Raw genomic sequence first — 17,463 nt, 5'->3', positions numbered from 1 at the left:
TTTTTAATTTATAATTAAAAAAATCTTGGTTAAATATGGCTTATTCTGATATATTTGTGTATTTTTTGAGACGATAATAATGGTTGTCATTGTTAAATATTGCTTATTTTTTAATTTATAATTAAAAAAAAATCTTGAAGAAATCATGCTTGTTGTGTGTGTATTTTTATAGAGTGGAGCCGAGTAAGGCAAACTTGTTAATTTTTATAGAGTTCACCGGGGTCTTCGGCAAACTTGCCCAAATACAGAAAAAAAAAATAGTATTTGAGGACTTAAAGTCCAAAAATAAGAAAATAATAATTTTTTTATTTTATTTTAGAAAGAAAAATCATGGTAATAATTAATTTAGGATGGTGATTTTTTCAATTGTTAGAATAGTTTAATAATCAGGGTGTGAACAATTTGTAGCTTAGTAAGAAGATGTTTAATTGGGAGAACAATTTGGTTTTAGCGTCAACATATTTTAAAAAAGCACAAATTTTTAGTCTGGCTATGTGTCTTCAGTAGATTGCTACATTTCGTTTTAGGAAGAGCATTTTGCACACGAATAACTGTCCACGATGTTTCTCAGGTCAGAAATCGGTTTTATATTACATTCGAGATTGTCCAAATACCCAGCTAGTTTGGCAAGCTTTGGGAATTTCCGGTCAACCACTGGATTGATGAGTTGGTTCTTACATAATAGCAAACAGCGTCCCTTTAGATTCTTTTCAGGTTTCTGGTGGATTTGACGTTCGAGGAATAACGAGATCTTTCATCCCCACGAGTCTTGGACCACGGACAAGGTAACTGGTATGGCTTTGTCCTTAGAAAAGGAGCTCCAAAATATTTTTGAGTTGCAAGGAGTGTTTATCCCTTCCACCATTAGTGACTCTTGGATTCCCCCTTGGTGGGTACCTTTAAGATTAATTGTGATGCTAGCTATCTTGACAATGGTACTCGAATTGGTTTTGCTTGTGTTGGCAGAAATTGGAAGGGAAGGTAACAACGAAGTTGTCTGTGAGCAATTAAAAGTCATAGTATCTTTTAAGGAGAGTTATTTACTATTTGGAGAGACTTTTCTTTTAACCTGAAACTCAGGCTAAATAAATATTATATGTGAGACAGACTGCGTGGAGGTTTTTATTACTGTGAATAATTTACAGAATTGCTCTAATTTTATTGATCATTTATTATTGAAAATCTGAGATATCATGTCTTGAAAATGGCGTGTTGACCTTCTATTAATCTTGAGAGATACAAATATAGTAGTAGACACCATAACAAAGACGGCAATAAAAACCATTCTTTTTTAGGTGGAACTTCCATTGCCTTAAAAAAATTTGAGAATAATATTCAACAAAACTGAATTTTTTAAGCAATTTTTTTATTTTTCTTCTAAGTTATTATTTGTTTTTTTTTTTCGTTACAAAAAAATTACACAAGAAAAACTTTCTTCGTGCTTTTATCTAAAAATAAACTAATAAAGAATAAAACTCCAATAATTTGGTCCCCACCCAAATTTTCCTCCGAGGGAGTCTCTAATTTTTGTTTAGTTGTTAGTTCCAAAATGTTTTACATTACAAGACATATTAACCTCTGAAAATTTTATGTAATTTTTAATATTTTTTATATTATTTGATCAATATAAATATTAAATTATTTTTAATAAATAAATTTTATTAATTTATAATGTATAAATTTTAAGAAATATAGATAAAAATTATATTAATTTATTTGTGTAAATTCTAATAAATATAAATATAATTTATATATTTTTTATGTATAAAATATTTGTAATTATAAATATATATATATATAAATTATTATTGACCAATTACTAATAAAAAATAGGACAAATTACTTAAAAAAAATGAATGAATTTTAAAATTACTCAATTACAATTTTTTTTAAAAATGTTACACGTTTGATCTTTTTCATATATTTACATAAACTATATAGTCTAACAATTTTTGAAGGAGTTGTTAAATGCATAAATCGCTGCAGAGAACAGCAACTTATGTTAATATGTTGTCTAGGATAATCCATTGCACTCTGTAGCAGCTTATTCACATATTGCGACGGTTTGTGTTGTTTTAATTTTTTATCACATCCTTCCGTCGGTAGATCAAGGACTAATTTATCGACATGTATAAGACGAAATTTAAATCTTTAATATAAACTAATGAGTTAATAACTAGACCAACCTAAATTAATTTGTAACATGAATTAAAATTAAGTTGTTTTATTAAAATTTTTTTTATAATGAATGTAACATCTTGAATTTTTTTTGAAACATTTTATATTTGATTTTTTTTATTACTACCCATTCCTTTAATTTTATTAAAATTCATACATTACCCTTATTCCCTTCTCCCTTTGATAAGGAAATAAAAGATAAACATAAAGACAAGGACTCAAACTGAATATAAAAGATACATTGAAATTAAAATAGAAACAAAAATGATAGATTGAAATTGAATACAAAGAGAATCACTCTACTTTCTACCCAATTTCTTGACGCAATAAGAAAGGGACTCCTCAACCTAATTTGTCAACGCCAAAGTTTGGGAATTGAATCGAAGGGACTCCTCAACCTTCTACCCAATTCCCCGATGCAACAAGAGAGGGACTCCTCAACCTCAGTTATCCACATCATGATTTCATCACGAAACCAAAAAGGGGTTTTGAAACCTCTAAATCATTCTATACTATGACTACAATAGCTAAGGAGGATTTATAACCTCTTATTAGGTTAAAATATAGAAAATCTTAAGCCCATAAACATAAAGCCCAATCTAGTAATTAAATAAATAAAATCAAAATACAACAAATTAAATTAAAACATCTCTTAAAAATGTAAACTAATATCTTCTAAATAACACTTAAACTCTTTCTATTACGAAAATTTAAAGTATGTATCACCTTATTCCTACATTACCTATTATTCAGCCTGAAAGGGTGCCTTATGTCTGAATCCGTTGCCACCTTGGTATTCCACCGGTTGCCATAAATAACAATGGAAATGTTTAAGGAGATCCCCAGCAGCAGTAGAAGGTTGGTGTACCAAAAATGAACAAAGGGATAACATTTTATATTTAATTTAACTGGGTCTAGACATCAATAACAAGAGACTACAGAATACAGATATAGTTTTAAAAACATATATAACAAGAATTCACTTGCTTCACAGCAAAGCACCACTTATTCACAAGGACTTGCAACGAAGTCTCTGGGAAATGTATGTGCTCCAAAGAGGAGTTGACTATTACTGTCTCACAACTTCATTCACAAGTCATCATACATATGTTGTTTTGACCATACTTTGTAATGTGACTGATGAGACCTTCCAGCTACAGAAATTTCCTAGAAACTACTTTAATTAATCTAATCACACAATATATACCACTCTTTTGTACATGACATATACATAACTTGGTCTCATTCTAGGTATGTCCCATTAAGCATTCTTATCTTTCAAGTTCATACGCAAATATGTTTGTTATTCTGATACTGACATTTACTTATCCTTTGACCTTTTACCTTTTAGAAAATATTTTGGAGGAAATCAAAATAAAAATGCAACATTATTAATTTTATGGATTAAAAACTAGTTAAAGAGAAGGGAGAATCGGAGCAAATTCAAAATACAATATATGAATAAAAAACAAAAAAAAAAGCACATAAATGACCTCATGTGTTATAGACTTATAGTTACCTGCCAAATAACCCATAATTGATGATCTGGCTAAGAGCTGAAAAAGAAACACATTACATCAAGAGATATGTCTGTTATTATGGTTGGCTACTTTTCTATTTTGGTACATTCAAGTATTAAAATTTATTTGGGTTAGACACTAAGGGTGTGTTTGTTAAACACGTTTAAGAGGATAAAAATGCGTTTAATCCTTTGAACGTTGTTCTTTGATGTTTGGCAACTTTATGAAATTTCGCATCCCAAAAAATTATAGCTTTGCATTTACTCAACGTACGTTTATGTTTGTTACTACTCATTATTGATTTTTTCCATAATTTTTTTAAATAAAAAATATTGAGAGTATTAAAACAATTATTCTAATTTTTGTGCACTATTTATTATTCTAATTTTTTATAATATGTATTATTGTTATTAGAAATGATAAATTAAATAAAAAATTAATTATAAATAATAATAAAAATATAACTAGTAAACAGTTAGAACCTAAAATAATAATAAAAATAAGATTATTAAAAATACTTAAAAAGAGTACTAAAATATGTTATTTTATATATTATTTTTAATTTAATAAATAAATATTAATTTACTATAAAAAATACTTAAAAAGTTGTCAATTTTTATATGTTATTTTTAATTTTATAAATAAATATTAATTTTTATTATAATAATAAAAAATTATAATATACTAAAATAGAGTATTATAAAAAAATATTATATAAAAAATATTAAAAAATATAAAAAAAGATTAAATATACTTAAAAAAATAATATTATAATTTAATATTATATTTTTTTAGTAATTAATTAATTATTTATCTAGAAATGATTTTAACTAATATTATTCAAATAATATTTATTTTATCAAAATCAATTTTAGTAAAAATTGATAAACATAAATCATGTTGGCACAAACTCACTTCTAGTCTAAATCAATTCTATAAAATCACTTTCATTCAAACTCCAGTTTGACCAACGTGAATCCAAACACACACTAAATTGTATAAAATTGAGTTTGGAACTTTAAAAATTTGATTCTAGTTTCAATAAGTGCATATGCAAGTACTTAAAAGGTTGTCTTAGAAGTCCTTTGAAATATGTTCTAGTTTTTGCATGAAATTTCGAAATAGATACTTAAACCTAGGGCTGGAAGTGAGTCGAGTTGAGCCAAGCTAGACCAAGCTCAAGCTCGACTCACTAAAATCAAGCTTGGCTCATAATTCAATTTATTAACAATCGAGCATATTTCATAAGTTTAAACTCGACTCAACGAAATCTCACTGATTGGCTCGGGCTTACGAGTTGGATCAAATAATAGAAACATATTCTATAATTTTATATCAATAAATTATAACTTATATATGTCGAAAAATATTAAAAATAGATAAATTTTATATATTGTCTATCTATCAATTATAAATTTTTTATTTATGTCCTATATCAAAATTATATATAAAAAATTACTATAAAATTTTAAATAATTAAGAACATTAATATATATTAAATTATTAATACGCATATCCTATATGCATTTAATCTATATTTTTAATATTATATATATAATCGAGCAAACTCATAAGCTAATGAGCTGAGCTTATCCAAGCTCAAACTCGGCTCATGATCTAACTTGACTCACTTCCAACCCTACTTGAACTACTTTAATCCAACAACAAAAATTGTAATTTCTTCTTTGTAAACTACCTCTTCTACTAACTTTGCTGGTAGCCTAGCTAGCAAAAAATAAAGAAAATTCCAATCCTGTTACGATATGGATGTCCATATCCATCTACTCAGCATGATTTATTCTTCCTTTGAAGTTCTATTGGGAAGCACAAATATTAAAGGATATGCGGTGCATGCTTTTCCAATATTTGTAAAGTGAATCTTTTTACTAGTATAAATAGGGGAATAAGGCTGAGGCTTTGATACACAAGCAAGTAATAAGAAATCAATTCTCTCTTTATGTTGCAATCAAATACTCTTCTCTTTATATTTCTACTACAATTCTTTCTCTTCTTTTATTTTATAAGTATTTTAAATACTCTTTTCTATTACTCTTTACATATAATATTAATAGAAATATTAATCATCTTTATTATATTGAGATAGTAATTATAGTACTAGAGTCTTCTATTTATACTTCTTTATTTGATATTTATTTTACAACACGTTATCAGCACGAGACTCTGATCAAATTTTTAGGAAGACTCAGGTAACAATTTTTCATTATGTCGAAACTCTCTCATCTTGAATTCAATGCTCTTGATATATCTGGAAACAATTATTTATCATGGATATTAGATGCTGAAATTCATCTTGATTCAATGGATCTTGGAGATACCATTAAGGCTGAAAATAATGCATCCCAAAAGGATAAAGTCAAAGCCATTATTTTTCTTCGTCGTCATCTTGACGAAGGATTGAAAAATGAATATCTCACATTAAAAGATCCTGCAAATCTTTGGAAAGACCTTGAAGAAAGGTACAATCATCAAAAAACGGTAATACTTCCTCAAGCTCGATATGAATGGACGTACCTGCGTCTACAAGATTTTAAATTTATAAATGAATATAATTCTGCGATGTTTCGAATCACCTCACGAATGAAATTATGTGGGGAAAAGATAACTGATCATGATATGTTGGAGAAAACTTTCTCAACCTTCCATGCCTCGAATGTGCTCCTGCAGCAGCAGTATCGAGAAAAAGGGTTTAAAAAATATTCTGAGTTAATTTCTTGCCTTCTTGTTGCTGAACGCAACAATGAGTTGCTTTTAAAGAATCACGAAGCGTGCCCAGCTGGCGCCGCCCCATTTCCTGAAGTAAATGTGGCAAATTACCCCAGAAGAGGTCAAGAAAAATTATGGAAGGAAAAAGAATTATATTCAAAAGAAAGAATCTCACCAGAAGTGGGATAAAGAAAGAAATATCGGGCAGAGTAAATCAACAGAGGATAAGTGTTTCCGTTGTGGTGGAAAGGGCCATTGGTCACGTACCTGTCGTACCCCAAGGCACCTAGTCGATCTTTACCAGGCATCTTTGAAAAAGGATGACAAAGGAAAGGAAACAAATTTTGTTTCAAATGATGTTGAAAATTCCACCACTCATTATGATGTATCTTATTTCTTTGAGGACCTTGAAGAAAATATTGGCCATTTGATCAATGATGGAATAGTTTAATATGTGAGATTGTGAAGTATCTATGATGTAAAGAACTTATTGTTAAGTTTTATTTTCTATGTATTTAAGTTTCAAATGTGATGTATATAAATAATGAAATATTAATGTTTATGAATTTTAAAGTTATTAAATGTGTCAAATTTTAAAATAAAATTTTAGTATATAGCATTATTTTGAACAGTATTTCTTAGAAAATAATTTCGATCAAGAATTCAATTTAAACTGTGCATACTACTCATTTTATTATTATTTGTTTTTGAAGAGAATGGCAAGGATATGTAATGAAGATGTATGCCTTGCGGATAGTGCAAGTTCGCACACCATTCTTAAAAGTGATATATATTTTACCCATCTTGTGCCAAAAGAAGAATGTGTTAATACTATTATTGGCTCAAGCAATGTGATTGAAGGCTCTGGAAGAGCTATAATTTTGTTTTCCGGAGAAACAAAATTTATAATAAATAATGCACTGTTGTCTACCAAGTCTCGAAGAAACTTGTTGAGTTTTAAAGATATTCGCCAAAATGGATATCATATTGAGACTATGAATGAGGGAAATCATGAGTATTTATGTATCACAACTCATTATTTAAATAAAAAGGTAATATTAAAAAAATTACCCTCACTTTCATCTTGGTTGTATTATACCAAGATTAGTGCAATTGAATCACATACCATTGTAAACCAGAAGTTTACTAGCCCAAATGAATTCATAACTTGGCATGATAGATTGGGTCATCCGGGAACAACCATGATGAGGAGAATTATTGAAAACTCTCATGGACATTCACTAAAGAACCAGAAGATTCTTAAATCTAGTGAATTTTGTTGTGCTGCATGTTCTCAAGGGAAGTTAATTTTAAAGCCATCACCAGTAAAGATTGGATTTGAGTCTCCTGAATTTCTAGAAAGAATTCAAGGTGATATATGTGGACCTATTCATCCACTATGTGGATCTTTTAGATATTTTATGGTCGTGATAGACGCATCTTCGAGATGGTCTCATGTGTGCTTATTATCTTCTCGCAACCTGGCGTTTGCGAGATTACTGGCTCAAATTATTCGATTAAAAGCACAATTTCCACAAAATCCAATCAAAGCAATTCGCATTGATAATGCTGGTGAATTTACTTCCCAAGCTTTTGATGCTTATTGTATGGCTAATGGAATAAGTGTTGAACATCCAGTGGCTTATGTTCACACACAAAATGGGTTAGCAGAATCACTTATTAAGCGCCTCCAATTAATTGCTAGACCCTTGCTTATGAGAACAAATCTCCCAACCTTGGTTTGGGGGCATGCAGTTTTACATGCCGCAGCACTTATTCGTTTGAGGCCAACGAATTACCATCAGTTCTCTCCTATACAATTAGCTTTTGGCCAGCAGCCAAATGTTTCCCATTTAAGAATATTTGGGTGTGCGATATATGTTCCCATTGCACCACCTAATCGCACCAAAATGGGACCCCAAAGAAAATTGGGGATATATGTTGGATATGATTCTCCCTCTATAGTGAGGTATCTTGAGATATATGTACTCTTTTTCCTTCACTAAGGTTTTTTTCCACTGGGTTTTTCTTTAGTAAGGTTTTAATGAGGCATAATCCTAAATGGACATCCAAGGAGGAGTGTTACGATATGGATGTCCATATCCATCTACTCAGCATGATTTATTCTTCCTTTGAAGTTCTATTGGGAAGCACAAATATTAAAGGATATGCGGTGCATGCTTTCCCAATATTTGTAAAGTGAATTTTTTTACTCGTATAAATAGGGGAATAAGGCTGAGGCTTTGATACACAAGCAAGTAATAAGAAATCAATTCTCTCTTTATGTTGCAATCAAATACTCTTCTCTTTATATTTCTACTACAATTCTTTCTCTTCTTTTATTTTATAAGTATCTTAAACACTCTTTTCTATTACTCTTTACATATAATATTAATAGCAATATTAATCATCTTTATTATATTGAGATAGTAATTATAATACTAGAATCTTCTATTTATACTTCTTTATTTGATATTTATTTTACAACAAATCCTAGTAGCATTGAATCCAAAAGAAAATACATATTGGAAGAAATTGGGAATCTTAATATTTAATTTTGTACTCGATCTCTAATAAGTAGAATGTGCGTTTTTGTTACCAAATATGAGACAAACACAAACCTCTTGAACAATTGATTCTACCATATACCTCAGAGATACACACATACATGACATAGCCAAGGAAAAAAGCTAGATGCAGATCTTTCAAATTTATATCAGATCAGAGTCCAAATAGCAGAGTTCTATTCTTTGGAACCAGTAACTGATGAGATAACAGAGGATAGCCTTGAACTGTTTTCTTCTCCGACTTCGTCTGCAGGTTCATCAAGTGGATAGAAGTAAGGCTTAGGAGGCATTTCTAATAAGTCTTCATCTTGTTCTAGGATCTCCACAACTTTCTTCATTGAAGGTCGATCATTAGGCTTTGTCTGTATACACCACAATGCCACAATCATCATTTTCTTTGCCAACTTCATCTCTTCATCTGTGTCATTTTCTATTGTTATTTCCCTTCCATCATGCAATTGATCATAAACCCAGAAAGGAAAATAAATTTGGCTGGAATTTTCAGTCAAAGCATTCAAATTCTTCCTTCTACTAGCCATTTCCATCAACAACATCCCAAAGCTATAAACATCTGCTTTGTATGAGATTGCGCCGACGTTTCTATAGAAGAGCTCAGGAGCCATGTATCCTATGGTTCCTCTTGCTGCGGTCAGAGCCATAGCCTCCATTTCCTAGTTTAGTCTTGAACTTTCCAGTTATGTTCTTGATTTCTTTGTAGGAGTATCTAATAGGCATGATGTTATTGTCACTTCGCAGAAAATCTTCGATACTGTCGTATATGGATAAATGTCTTCGTCTCCATTTACATATGCAGAAAATAACGATGAATAAAGCTCCAAGTCCAAATTTGCCAAGAAAAAATAAAACTGTAAAGAAGATGGGAAAATAGTTGAGAAATCATAAAATTATTCAGTTTAACAACTTTAGAGTTGAATGACAAAATTTTTAAACTTATTTATGCTATGTTTCATTGTTGTTGTTTCTCATTTTTACTGCTAAATTTTAATGGTGTTCCCTTCATAAATTCCATGATGTCATCATCATCATCATCATAATATTACTATTTCCTACATTGTTTACCCAATTTCAAACTGTGGTAGTGTTTTATTCTTTTTTTCCTCCTCATTTTTGCCGCTAAATTCTAATGGTGTTCCTTAGTAAACTCCATGAGGGCATCATAGACCTATGCCTAGATTTCAATGCCAAAAAAAATAAGTACATAGCGCAAAGGGAAAGACAAGGCTTACTCGTTCCATACACCAGACACCCAACAATCAGTGGAAGTAGGACTGCAAGAAACAAACAGGGAAAAGATTAAATTAGTATTATATAAGCTAATGACACCTAAATTCTTAAGTTTTCTATAAATTCTTAAGATTAAAGAAAGAGGGAATTCTTGTGATATTTTATAAGATTATAGAATACCAGCATTTACTAAAATTAATTGCTTCTAAAATAAAAAAATAAAAAATTGAAAATTGAAAACAAGTCGCAAACCGTTGATTAAATTAAAGTACAGGTACCTTAAGAAGGCGTAAGGTTACGATAACGAAACCCATATATGAACAGGTAAATATCGAGTTAAATTCATAGATACACACTTACAAATTTTCGGCATAAGTGGAGGCTTATAACAAATGACTTTATGATCACTGAGCATGGCATATCCTGGATCATCATTCTTGCAATATGCTTTCAACCAAGAAAGTTCAAACCCGTAGAGCAGCATATGATGGTTGTCTGTGCATGAAATATATGTGTGTTTGATTTCAGTAGGCCATGAAGTTAGATACATCCACTCTATATGACATGAGTCTCCAAACGCCAAATCCTGGAGAGTTTTATCAATATCACTGACATAGAATGTACTCCCAAGCGAATAAGATCCATTCATGCAGGTTGTTGCACCAGCAGTAGCAGAAGATTTTACTCCATATGGTGGGCACTTCAAATATAACATCTGCTTTGTCAATATAATAACATCATTATGCTGTTTATAGAACCAATCATATGGTTCATCTTTGGCATGGGTGAAGTTGTAGGAGGCTAAAGAATAAGGAAGGAGGTATGAGTGATCACGGCTATGCAGAGCAACATTGGCATCTACTAGTCGAATTGTGTAGTTGTTGTAGTTAATTGATTGCACTTGGAACTTGATTGATTTGAGATACAGAAAGAGTTGGTTATCATTCTCGCAAGAGAGGGTGTACCTGTGCTCACCACAGTGGCTTTGACTACTATTATTCAGCCTGAAAGGATACCTTATCTCATGCCTCCCACACCACCCAGATGAACACATTCTTTTGTCTGAATCCGTTGCCACCTTGGTTGTCATAAATAATGGAAACGTATAAGGAGATCCCCAGCAGCAGTAGAAGGGGTACCAAAAATGAACAAAGGGATATGTCTGTTATGGTTGGCTACTTTTCTATTTTGGTACATTCAAGTATTAAAATTTATTTGGGTTACACACTGAATTGTATAAAATTGAGTTTGGTACTTTAAAAATTGATCCTAGTTTCAATAAGTGCATATGGAAGTACTTAAAAGGTGGTCTTAGAAGTCCTCTGAAATATGTTCTCACTATTGCATGAAACTTTGAAATAGATACTTGAACGGTTGAACCATTTTAATCTAACAACAAAAATTGTAATTTCTTCTTTGTAAACTACCTCTTGTACTAACTCTGCTGGTAGCCTAGCTAGCAAAAAATAAAGAAAATCCCAATACTAGTAGCATTGAATCCAAAAGAAAATACATTTACAGGAAAAAATTGGGAATCTTAATATTTAATTTTGTACTTGATCTCTAATAAGTAGAATGTGCGTTTTTGTTACCAAATATGAGACAAACACAAACCTCTTGAGCAATTGATTCTATCATATTCAACATATAGTAATCAAATCAATTGATTCTATCATATACCTCACACACATATGACATTGCCAAAGAAAAAAGCTAGATGCAGATCTTGCAAATTTATATCAGATCACAGTCCAAATAGCAGAGTTCTATTCTTTGGAACCAGTAACTGATGAGATAACAGAGGATAGCCTTGAACTGTTTTCTTCTCCAACTTCGTCTGCAGGTTCATCAAGTGGATAGAAGTAAGGCTTAGGAGGCATTTCTAATAAGTCCTCATCTTGTTCTAGGATCTCCACAACTTTCTTCATTGAAGGTCGATCATTAGGCTTTGTCTGTATACACCACAATGCCACAATCATCATTTTTCTTGCCAACTTCATCTCTTCATCTGTGTCATTCTCTATTGTTATTTCCCTTCCATCAAGCAATTGATCATAAACCCAGAAAGGAAAATATATTTGGCTGGAATTTTCAGTCAAAGCATTCAAATTCTTCCTTCTACTAGCCATTTCCATCAACAACATCCCAAAGCTATAAACATCTGCTTTGTATGAGATTGTGCCGACGTTTCTATAGAAGAGCTCAGGAGCCATGTACCCTATGGTTCCTCTTGCTGCGGTCAGAGACACAATGCTTTTATCAGTGGGATAAAGCCTTGCAAGTCCAAAATCAGAGACTTTTGGATTGAAGTTCTCATCCAAAAGAATGTTATGAGGCTTAATGTCAAAGTGCAGAATTTTAATGTGGCAACCATTATGCAGATACTCAATACCACGGGCCACTCCAAGAGAAATGTTGTACAGTTTTTCACAATTTAAGGAATTTGAAGCACCCTCTTGAGGTGAAAATATGTATTTCTCTAAAGAGCCATTTTGCATTAACTCATACACCAAACAACGCTTTGATCCCTCCACACAGAAACCAATGAGTTGCACCACATTAACATGGTGAATTCTTCCAATAGTAGCAACTTCATTGATGAACTCCTGGCCATTGGATTTGGCCTTATTCAATACCTTAACAGCTACAAGACGACCGCTTCGAAGTTTTCCTTGGAAGACAGAGCCATAGCCTCCATTTCCTAGTTTAGTCTTGAACTTTCCAGTTATGTTCTTGATTTCTTTATAGGAGTATCTAATTGGCATGATGTTATTGTCACTTCGCAGAAAATCTTCAATACTGTCGTATATGGATAAATGTCTTCGTCTCCATTTACATATGCAGAAAATAACGATGAATAGAGCTCCAAGTCCAAATTTGCCAAGAACAAAGAAAACTGTAAAGAAGATGGGAAAACAGTTGAGAAATCATAAAATCGCTCAGTTTAACACCTTTAGATTTGAATGGCAAAATTTTAAACTTAATATGCTATTTTAAGAAAAGCCTTTAAAACTATGGTAGTGTTTCTCATTTTTACTGCTAAATTCTAATGGTGTTCCCTTCATAAATTCCACGATGTCATCATAGACCTATGCATAAAATAAAACAAAATAAGTACGTAGGTTCAAGCCGCAAAGGGAAAGACAAGGCTTACTCGTTCCATCCGTTAGACAAAGAACAATCCATGAAAGTACATCTGCAAGAAATAAAAAGGGTAAATATAAACAATCATGGTATACGGATATAAAAAATGATCATCAATTAACTATTATATAAATATATAAATTTGGTATTTTATACAAAATTTTTAGTATACTACTATATACGTTTTTAATTATTCTACTTTAGCAAGTTTAATTATTCTAGTAGGTGATTGTTTAGTTAAAAAAGTTGTGTGAATATATACAATTACATCATAACACTAGTTTAATGGCTAATTATTTTTATAATAAAAAATAATACCTTATCACGTGTTAGTGAAAATTATCTAGCTATGAGTCAAAAGGATAATTTAGTTTAATCATTATATCAACATACCTGTGAACTGTTTAGTACATTAAGTAATAGGAAGTTTTTTATTTTCTTAGAAATGTAGAAGAAGAAAATTAGACAAGGCAATGTTGAACAACAGCACAAAAGAGAACTTATACAAAAAGGGAATTATTATGATACTTTATAAGATTATAGAATATGAGTATTCACATAATCTGTTATTGTGAAATTGGCAGGTGTCTTATTAACTAAAATCAGTTACTTTAAAAAAATTTTATAAAAAATTGAAAACAAATTTTAAAACATTGATTAAATTAAAAGGTACCTCCATAAAGAGAAGATACAAGAAAACAATAACAAATCTCATATAAGAATAAGTAAATATCTGAGTTAAATTAGTAAGATACACACTTACAATTTTGAAATGGAGATAACCTTTCGTAATAATTGTTATAACAAACGATGTTGTTGTGATCACCGAGCATGGCATAGTCTGTGTCATTATAGCAATATCCTTTCATCCAGGAAAGTTCAAACCCGTAGAGCAGCATATGATGGATGTCTGTGCATGAAATGTTGATCTGCTTGATTTCAGCAGGCCATGAAGTCAAATACATCCAATCTATATGACACGAGTCTCTGAACGCCAAATCCTGGAGACGCTTGTCAAGATCACTGACATAGAATGTACTCCCAATTGCATAGGATCCATTCGTGCAAGTTGCAACAGCAGTAGAAGATTCTACTCCATATGGTGGGCACCTCATCAAATATACCATCTGCTTTGTCAATCTAATAACATCTTTAAAATGCTGTGTATAGAACCAATATTGATATGGATCATCTCTGGTGAAGTTGGAGGAGGTCAAAGAATAACTAGGGAGAGAAGAGTGATTATGGGTATGCAGGGGAACATTGACGTCAACAAGTCGAATTGTGTAGTTGTTATAGTTAATTGACTGCACTTGGAACTTGATTGATTTGAGATAGAGAAAGAGTTGGTTATCATTCTCGCAAGAGAGGGTGTACCTGTGCTCACCACAGTGGCTTGGACTACTATTATTCAGCCTGAACTGGTACCTTATGTCATGCCTCCCACACAACCCAGATGAACACATTCTTTTGTCTGCATCAATTGCCACCAGGCTATCCCACCGGGGTCTATAATTGAAAACGTTTAAGGAGATCCCCAGCAGCAGTAGAAGGGGTACCAAAAATGAACAAAGGGACAACATTTTCTTTAATTTGGTCTACACATCAATAACAACAGACCACAGATACAGATTTAAACACATATAACAAGAATTTACTTGCTTCACAGGGCAGCAGCATCAATAATTTTCCAAAAGGAGGAGTTGACTATCACTATCACACAAGTCCAGTAGTCAACTCACTAGTAGTCACCAGCATTAATATGTGAAATGTGACTAATGAGACCTGCCAGGCTGCCAGCAACAGAAATTTCCTAGAAACTACTTTAATTAATCTAATCACACATTATCACTCCTTTGTACATGGCATATACATAACTTGGACTCGTTCTAGGTATGTCATCCTTATCTTTGAAGCTTGATACTGACTTTTACTTATCCTTTGACCTTTAGCTATTAGAACATATTTTGGAGGAAATAAAATAAAAAATCAACATTCTTAATTTTATGGATTAAAAACTTATAAGTTAAAGAGAAGGCAGAATCAGGGAAATTCAAAATACAATATATGAATAAAAAAAAAGCACATAAATAACCTCGTGTTATAGATTTATAGTTATCTGCCAAATATAAACAGTAAGAAACCTAATTAAATCAGGAAATATGTTGGTTACAGTGATTGGTTGGCCTCTTTAACAGCAAGCGGTTCATACCATTCTGGACCAAATCCAGCAGCTTTTCTTGTTGTCTCATTAAAAGGTGGTTTTAAAGGTTCTCTGAAATATGTCTTCACTATTTCATGAAACTTTGGAATCACTTCATTCTGCTCTGTGGTCATTTCATTTTGTAATGAACAAACTTCTTGCTCTTTTGTGTCTGGGGCCAGCTTTCTGGACCTCTGGCATAGATACTTGAACCACTTCACTCCAGCAGCACAATGTGTAATCTCTTCTGGGTAAACTACTCTTTCTAGTAGCTCTGCTGTAGTGTCATCCCCACCATTGCGGAAACGAGAGATTGTTGTAGGCAGCACATCAAGTCCTCTGGCCTGTGTTCAAACTCACAAAGGTACTATATTTTAGATAGAAAGGGAGAGAGAGATATATATAAATAAAGGAAGTAGGACAAACAGTTGAAGTATTTGAATATATTGTAGGAAAAGTATACGAAACCAAGAGGTGACCAACCAAAAAGTAAACAAAACCACATTAATTTAAATTTCAAAAATTGCTCCTGGGATCACGGAGCAGAAAATCAAACCCAATTCAAACTTCCTTTTTCCTTTGGTAGCGCGATGCATGATTTGGCTGGTTTTTAGCTGACAGGCTTTTGGTTCCCAAACATTGTTATATATTGTATTATCAAATATACAGGGAATTAGCCTCTTTATAGAGGAATTACAAAAATAAAAATAACTATAAAATAGGAAAGATTTCTAATCATAAAATCCCTAAAATTAAGCTAAATCAAAAAAGAAAAATAATTATAATTAATTCTATTTACATAAAAGATTCATGAAAGTAATTAGGAATCTGATTTTGATTTGATCTAGTCAACACTCCCCCCAAGCTGGCTTGAAGATATCATTCATTGACAGCTTGCTTATTATTCTATCAAAAGTCTTCTTGGGTAATTCTTTAGTTAGAACATCTGCTAATTGTTCTGTAGTTGAAACATATGAGATGCAAATCTGTCCTCTCTCAATCTTTTCTCTGATAAAATGCTTGTCAACTTCAACATGTTTAGTTCTATCATGCAACACTGGATTATGAGAAATCGAAATTGCAGATTTGTTGTCACAATACAACCTCATTGGTGGAGAAATGAAAACTTTTAGTTCTTGTAGGATTTTCTCTACCCATAGTGCTTCACATATTCCATGAGTCACTGCTCTAAACTCAGCTTCTGCACTACTTCGTGCCACAACACTTTGTTTTTTACTCCTCCAACTAACCAGGTTTCTGCCAACAAAAGTACAATATCCAGATGTTGACCTTCTATCCATGACATTCCCAGTCCAATCCGCATCTGTATAAGCTTCTACTTGAAGATATCCATGCTTTTTGTAGAGTAACCTTTCCCAAGCGACCCCTTCAAGTACCTTAGGATTCTAAAAATACCATCCATGTGTTCTTGACCAGGTGAATGCATAAACTGGCTTACCATACTCATAGCAAAAGGCTATATCCAGGCGTGTATGAGATAAATAGATTAGCCTCCCTACCAACCGCTGATATCTCCCTTTGTCCATTACATTTTCTGGTTCAGCTGGCTTTAATTTTAAATTAGGCTTTATAGGTGTTTTAGCAGCTTTACAACCAAGTAATCCCGTCTCTTTTAAAAGATCTAGGATGTACTTTCGTTGGTTTATAAAAATGCCTTCCTTAGACCTTGCAAATTCAATTCCAAGGAAGTATTTTAATGAGCCAAGTTCTTTGATTTCAAATGCTATGCAAGCTTCTCCTTCAAGTCTTTTAGCTCCAAAAAATCATCACTTGTCAGAATAATGTCATCCACATATACAATTAAGATGGTAGTTTTATTAGCTATTGAATGTTTATAGAAAAGTGTATGGTCAGTTTGGCT

At 31.9% G+C, this 17,463-nt stretch overlaps 2 protein-coding genes and 1 pseudogene across 3 annotated transcripts in view; all 3 read right to left on the bottom strand.

Annotated features, from left to right (window-relative positions):
* Positions 1-9,501: 9,501 nt before the first annotated feature.
* Positions 9,502-11,324, bottom strand: LOC148554153 (uncharacterized). Its single transcript, XM_021106291.2, has 3 exons — positions 10,595-11,324; positions 10,237-10,278; positions 9,502-9,855 (listed from the first exon to the last, which is right to left on the bottom strand). Exons 1-3 carry the CDS (start codon positions 11,322-11,324, stop codon positions 9,602-9,604), a joined length of 1,026 nt encoding a protein of 341 aa, XP_020961950.2. The 3' UTR covers positions 9,502-9,601.
* A 430-nt stretch (positions 11,325-11,754) lies between these two features.
* On the bottom strand, positions 11,755-15,100 carry LOC148554152 (LEAF RUST 10 DISEASE-RESISTANCE LOCUS RECEPTOR-LIKE PROTEIN KINASE-like 2.1). The gene is made up of 3 exons (XM_016307871.3): positions 14,142-15,100; positions 13,389-13,430; positions 11,755-13,130 (listed from the first exon to the last, which is right to left on the bottom strand). The coding sequence occupies exons 1-3, from the start codon at positions 14,959-14,961 to the stop codon at positions 12,001-12,003; spliced, it is 1,992 nt and encodes a 663-aa protein (XP_016163357.1). The 5' UTR covers positions 14,962-15,100; the 3' UTR covers positions 11,755-12,000.
* Positions 15,101-15,547: 447 nt separating this feature from the next.
* LOC107608246 (uncharacterized) overlaps positions 15,548-17,463 on the bottom strand; it is a 30,791-nt pseudogene continuing 28,875 nt past the window's right edge. The window contains exon 5 of the transcript XR_015892437.1: positions 15,548-15,925. The product of XR_015892437.1 is annotated as an uncharacterized LOC107608246 (transcript). The remainder of the gene's footprint in view (positions 15,926-17,463) is intronic.

This window comes from Arachis ipaensis, chromosome B7 (genome assembly GCF_059453495.1).
Source record: "Arachis ipaensis isolate K30076 ecotype BB chromosome B7, ASM5945349v1, whole genome shotgun sequence".
Classification (NCBI taxonomy): domain Eukaryota; kingdom Viridiplantae; phylum Streptophyta; class Magnoliopsida; order Fabales; family Fabaceae; genus Arachis; species Arachis ipaensis.
The sequence above is the reverse complement of the archived record's forward strand: the minus strand, read 5'-3'. Positions and strand labels throughout refer to the sequence as shown.

What these genes read in the sequence shown, in the direction of transcription:
- LOC148554153 (XM_021106291.2), bottom strand. Translation starts at nt 11,324, where the DNA reads ATGACAACCAAGGTGGCAACGGATTCAGACAAAAGAATGTGTTCATCT. An exon ending in TCCACTTATGCCGAAAATTT is followed by an intron (nt 10,279 to 10,594) that starts GTAAGTGTGTAT and finishes TGTTTCTTGCAG; the next exon opens with TCCTACTTCCACTGATTGTT. An exon ending in GTGTCTGGTGTATGGAACGA is followed by an intron (nt 9,856 to 10,236) that starts GTAAGCCTTGTC and finishes TCTTCTTTACAG; the next exon opens with TTTTATTTTTTCTTGGCAAA.
- LOC148554152 (XM_016307871.3), bottom strand. Translation starts at nt 14,961, where the DNA reads ATGTTGTCCCTTTGTTCATTTTTGGTACCCCTTCTACTGCTGCTGGGG. An exon ending in GTTATCTCCATTTCAAAATT is followed by an intron (nt 13,431 to 14,141) that starts GTAAGTGTGTAT and finishes TATTTCTTGCAG; the next exon opens with ATGTACTTTCATGGATTGTT. An exon ending in TTGTCTAACGGATGGAACGA is followed by an intron (nt 13,131 to 13,388) that starts GTAAGCCTTGTC and finishes TCTTCTTTACAG; the next exon opens with TTTTCTTTGTTCTTGGCAAA.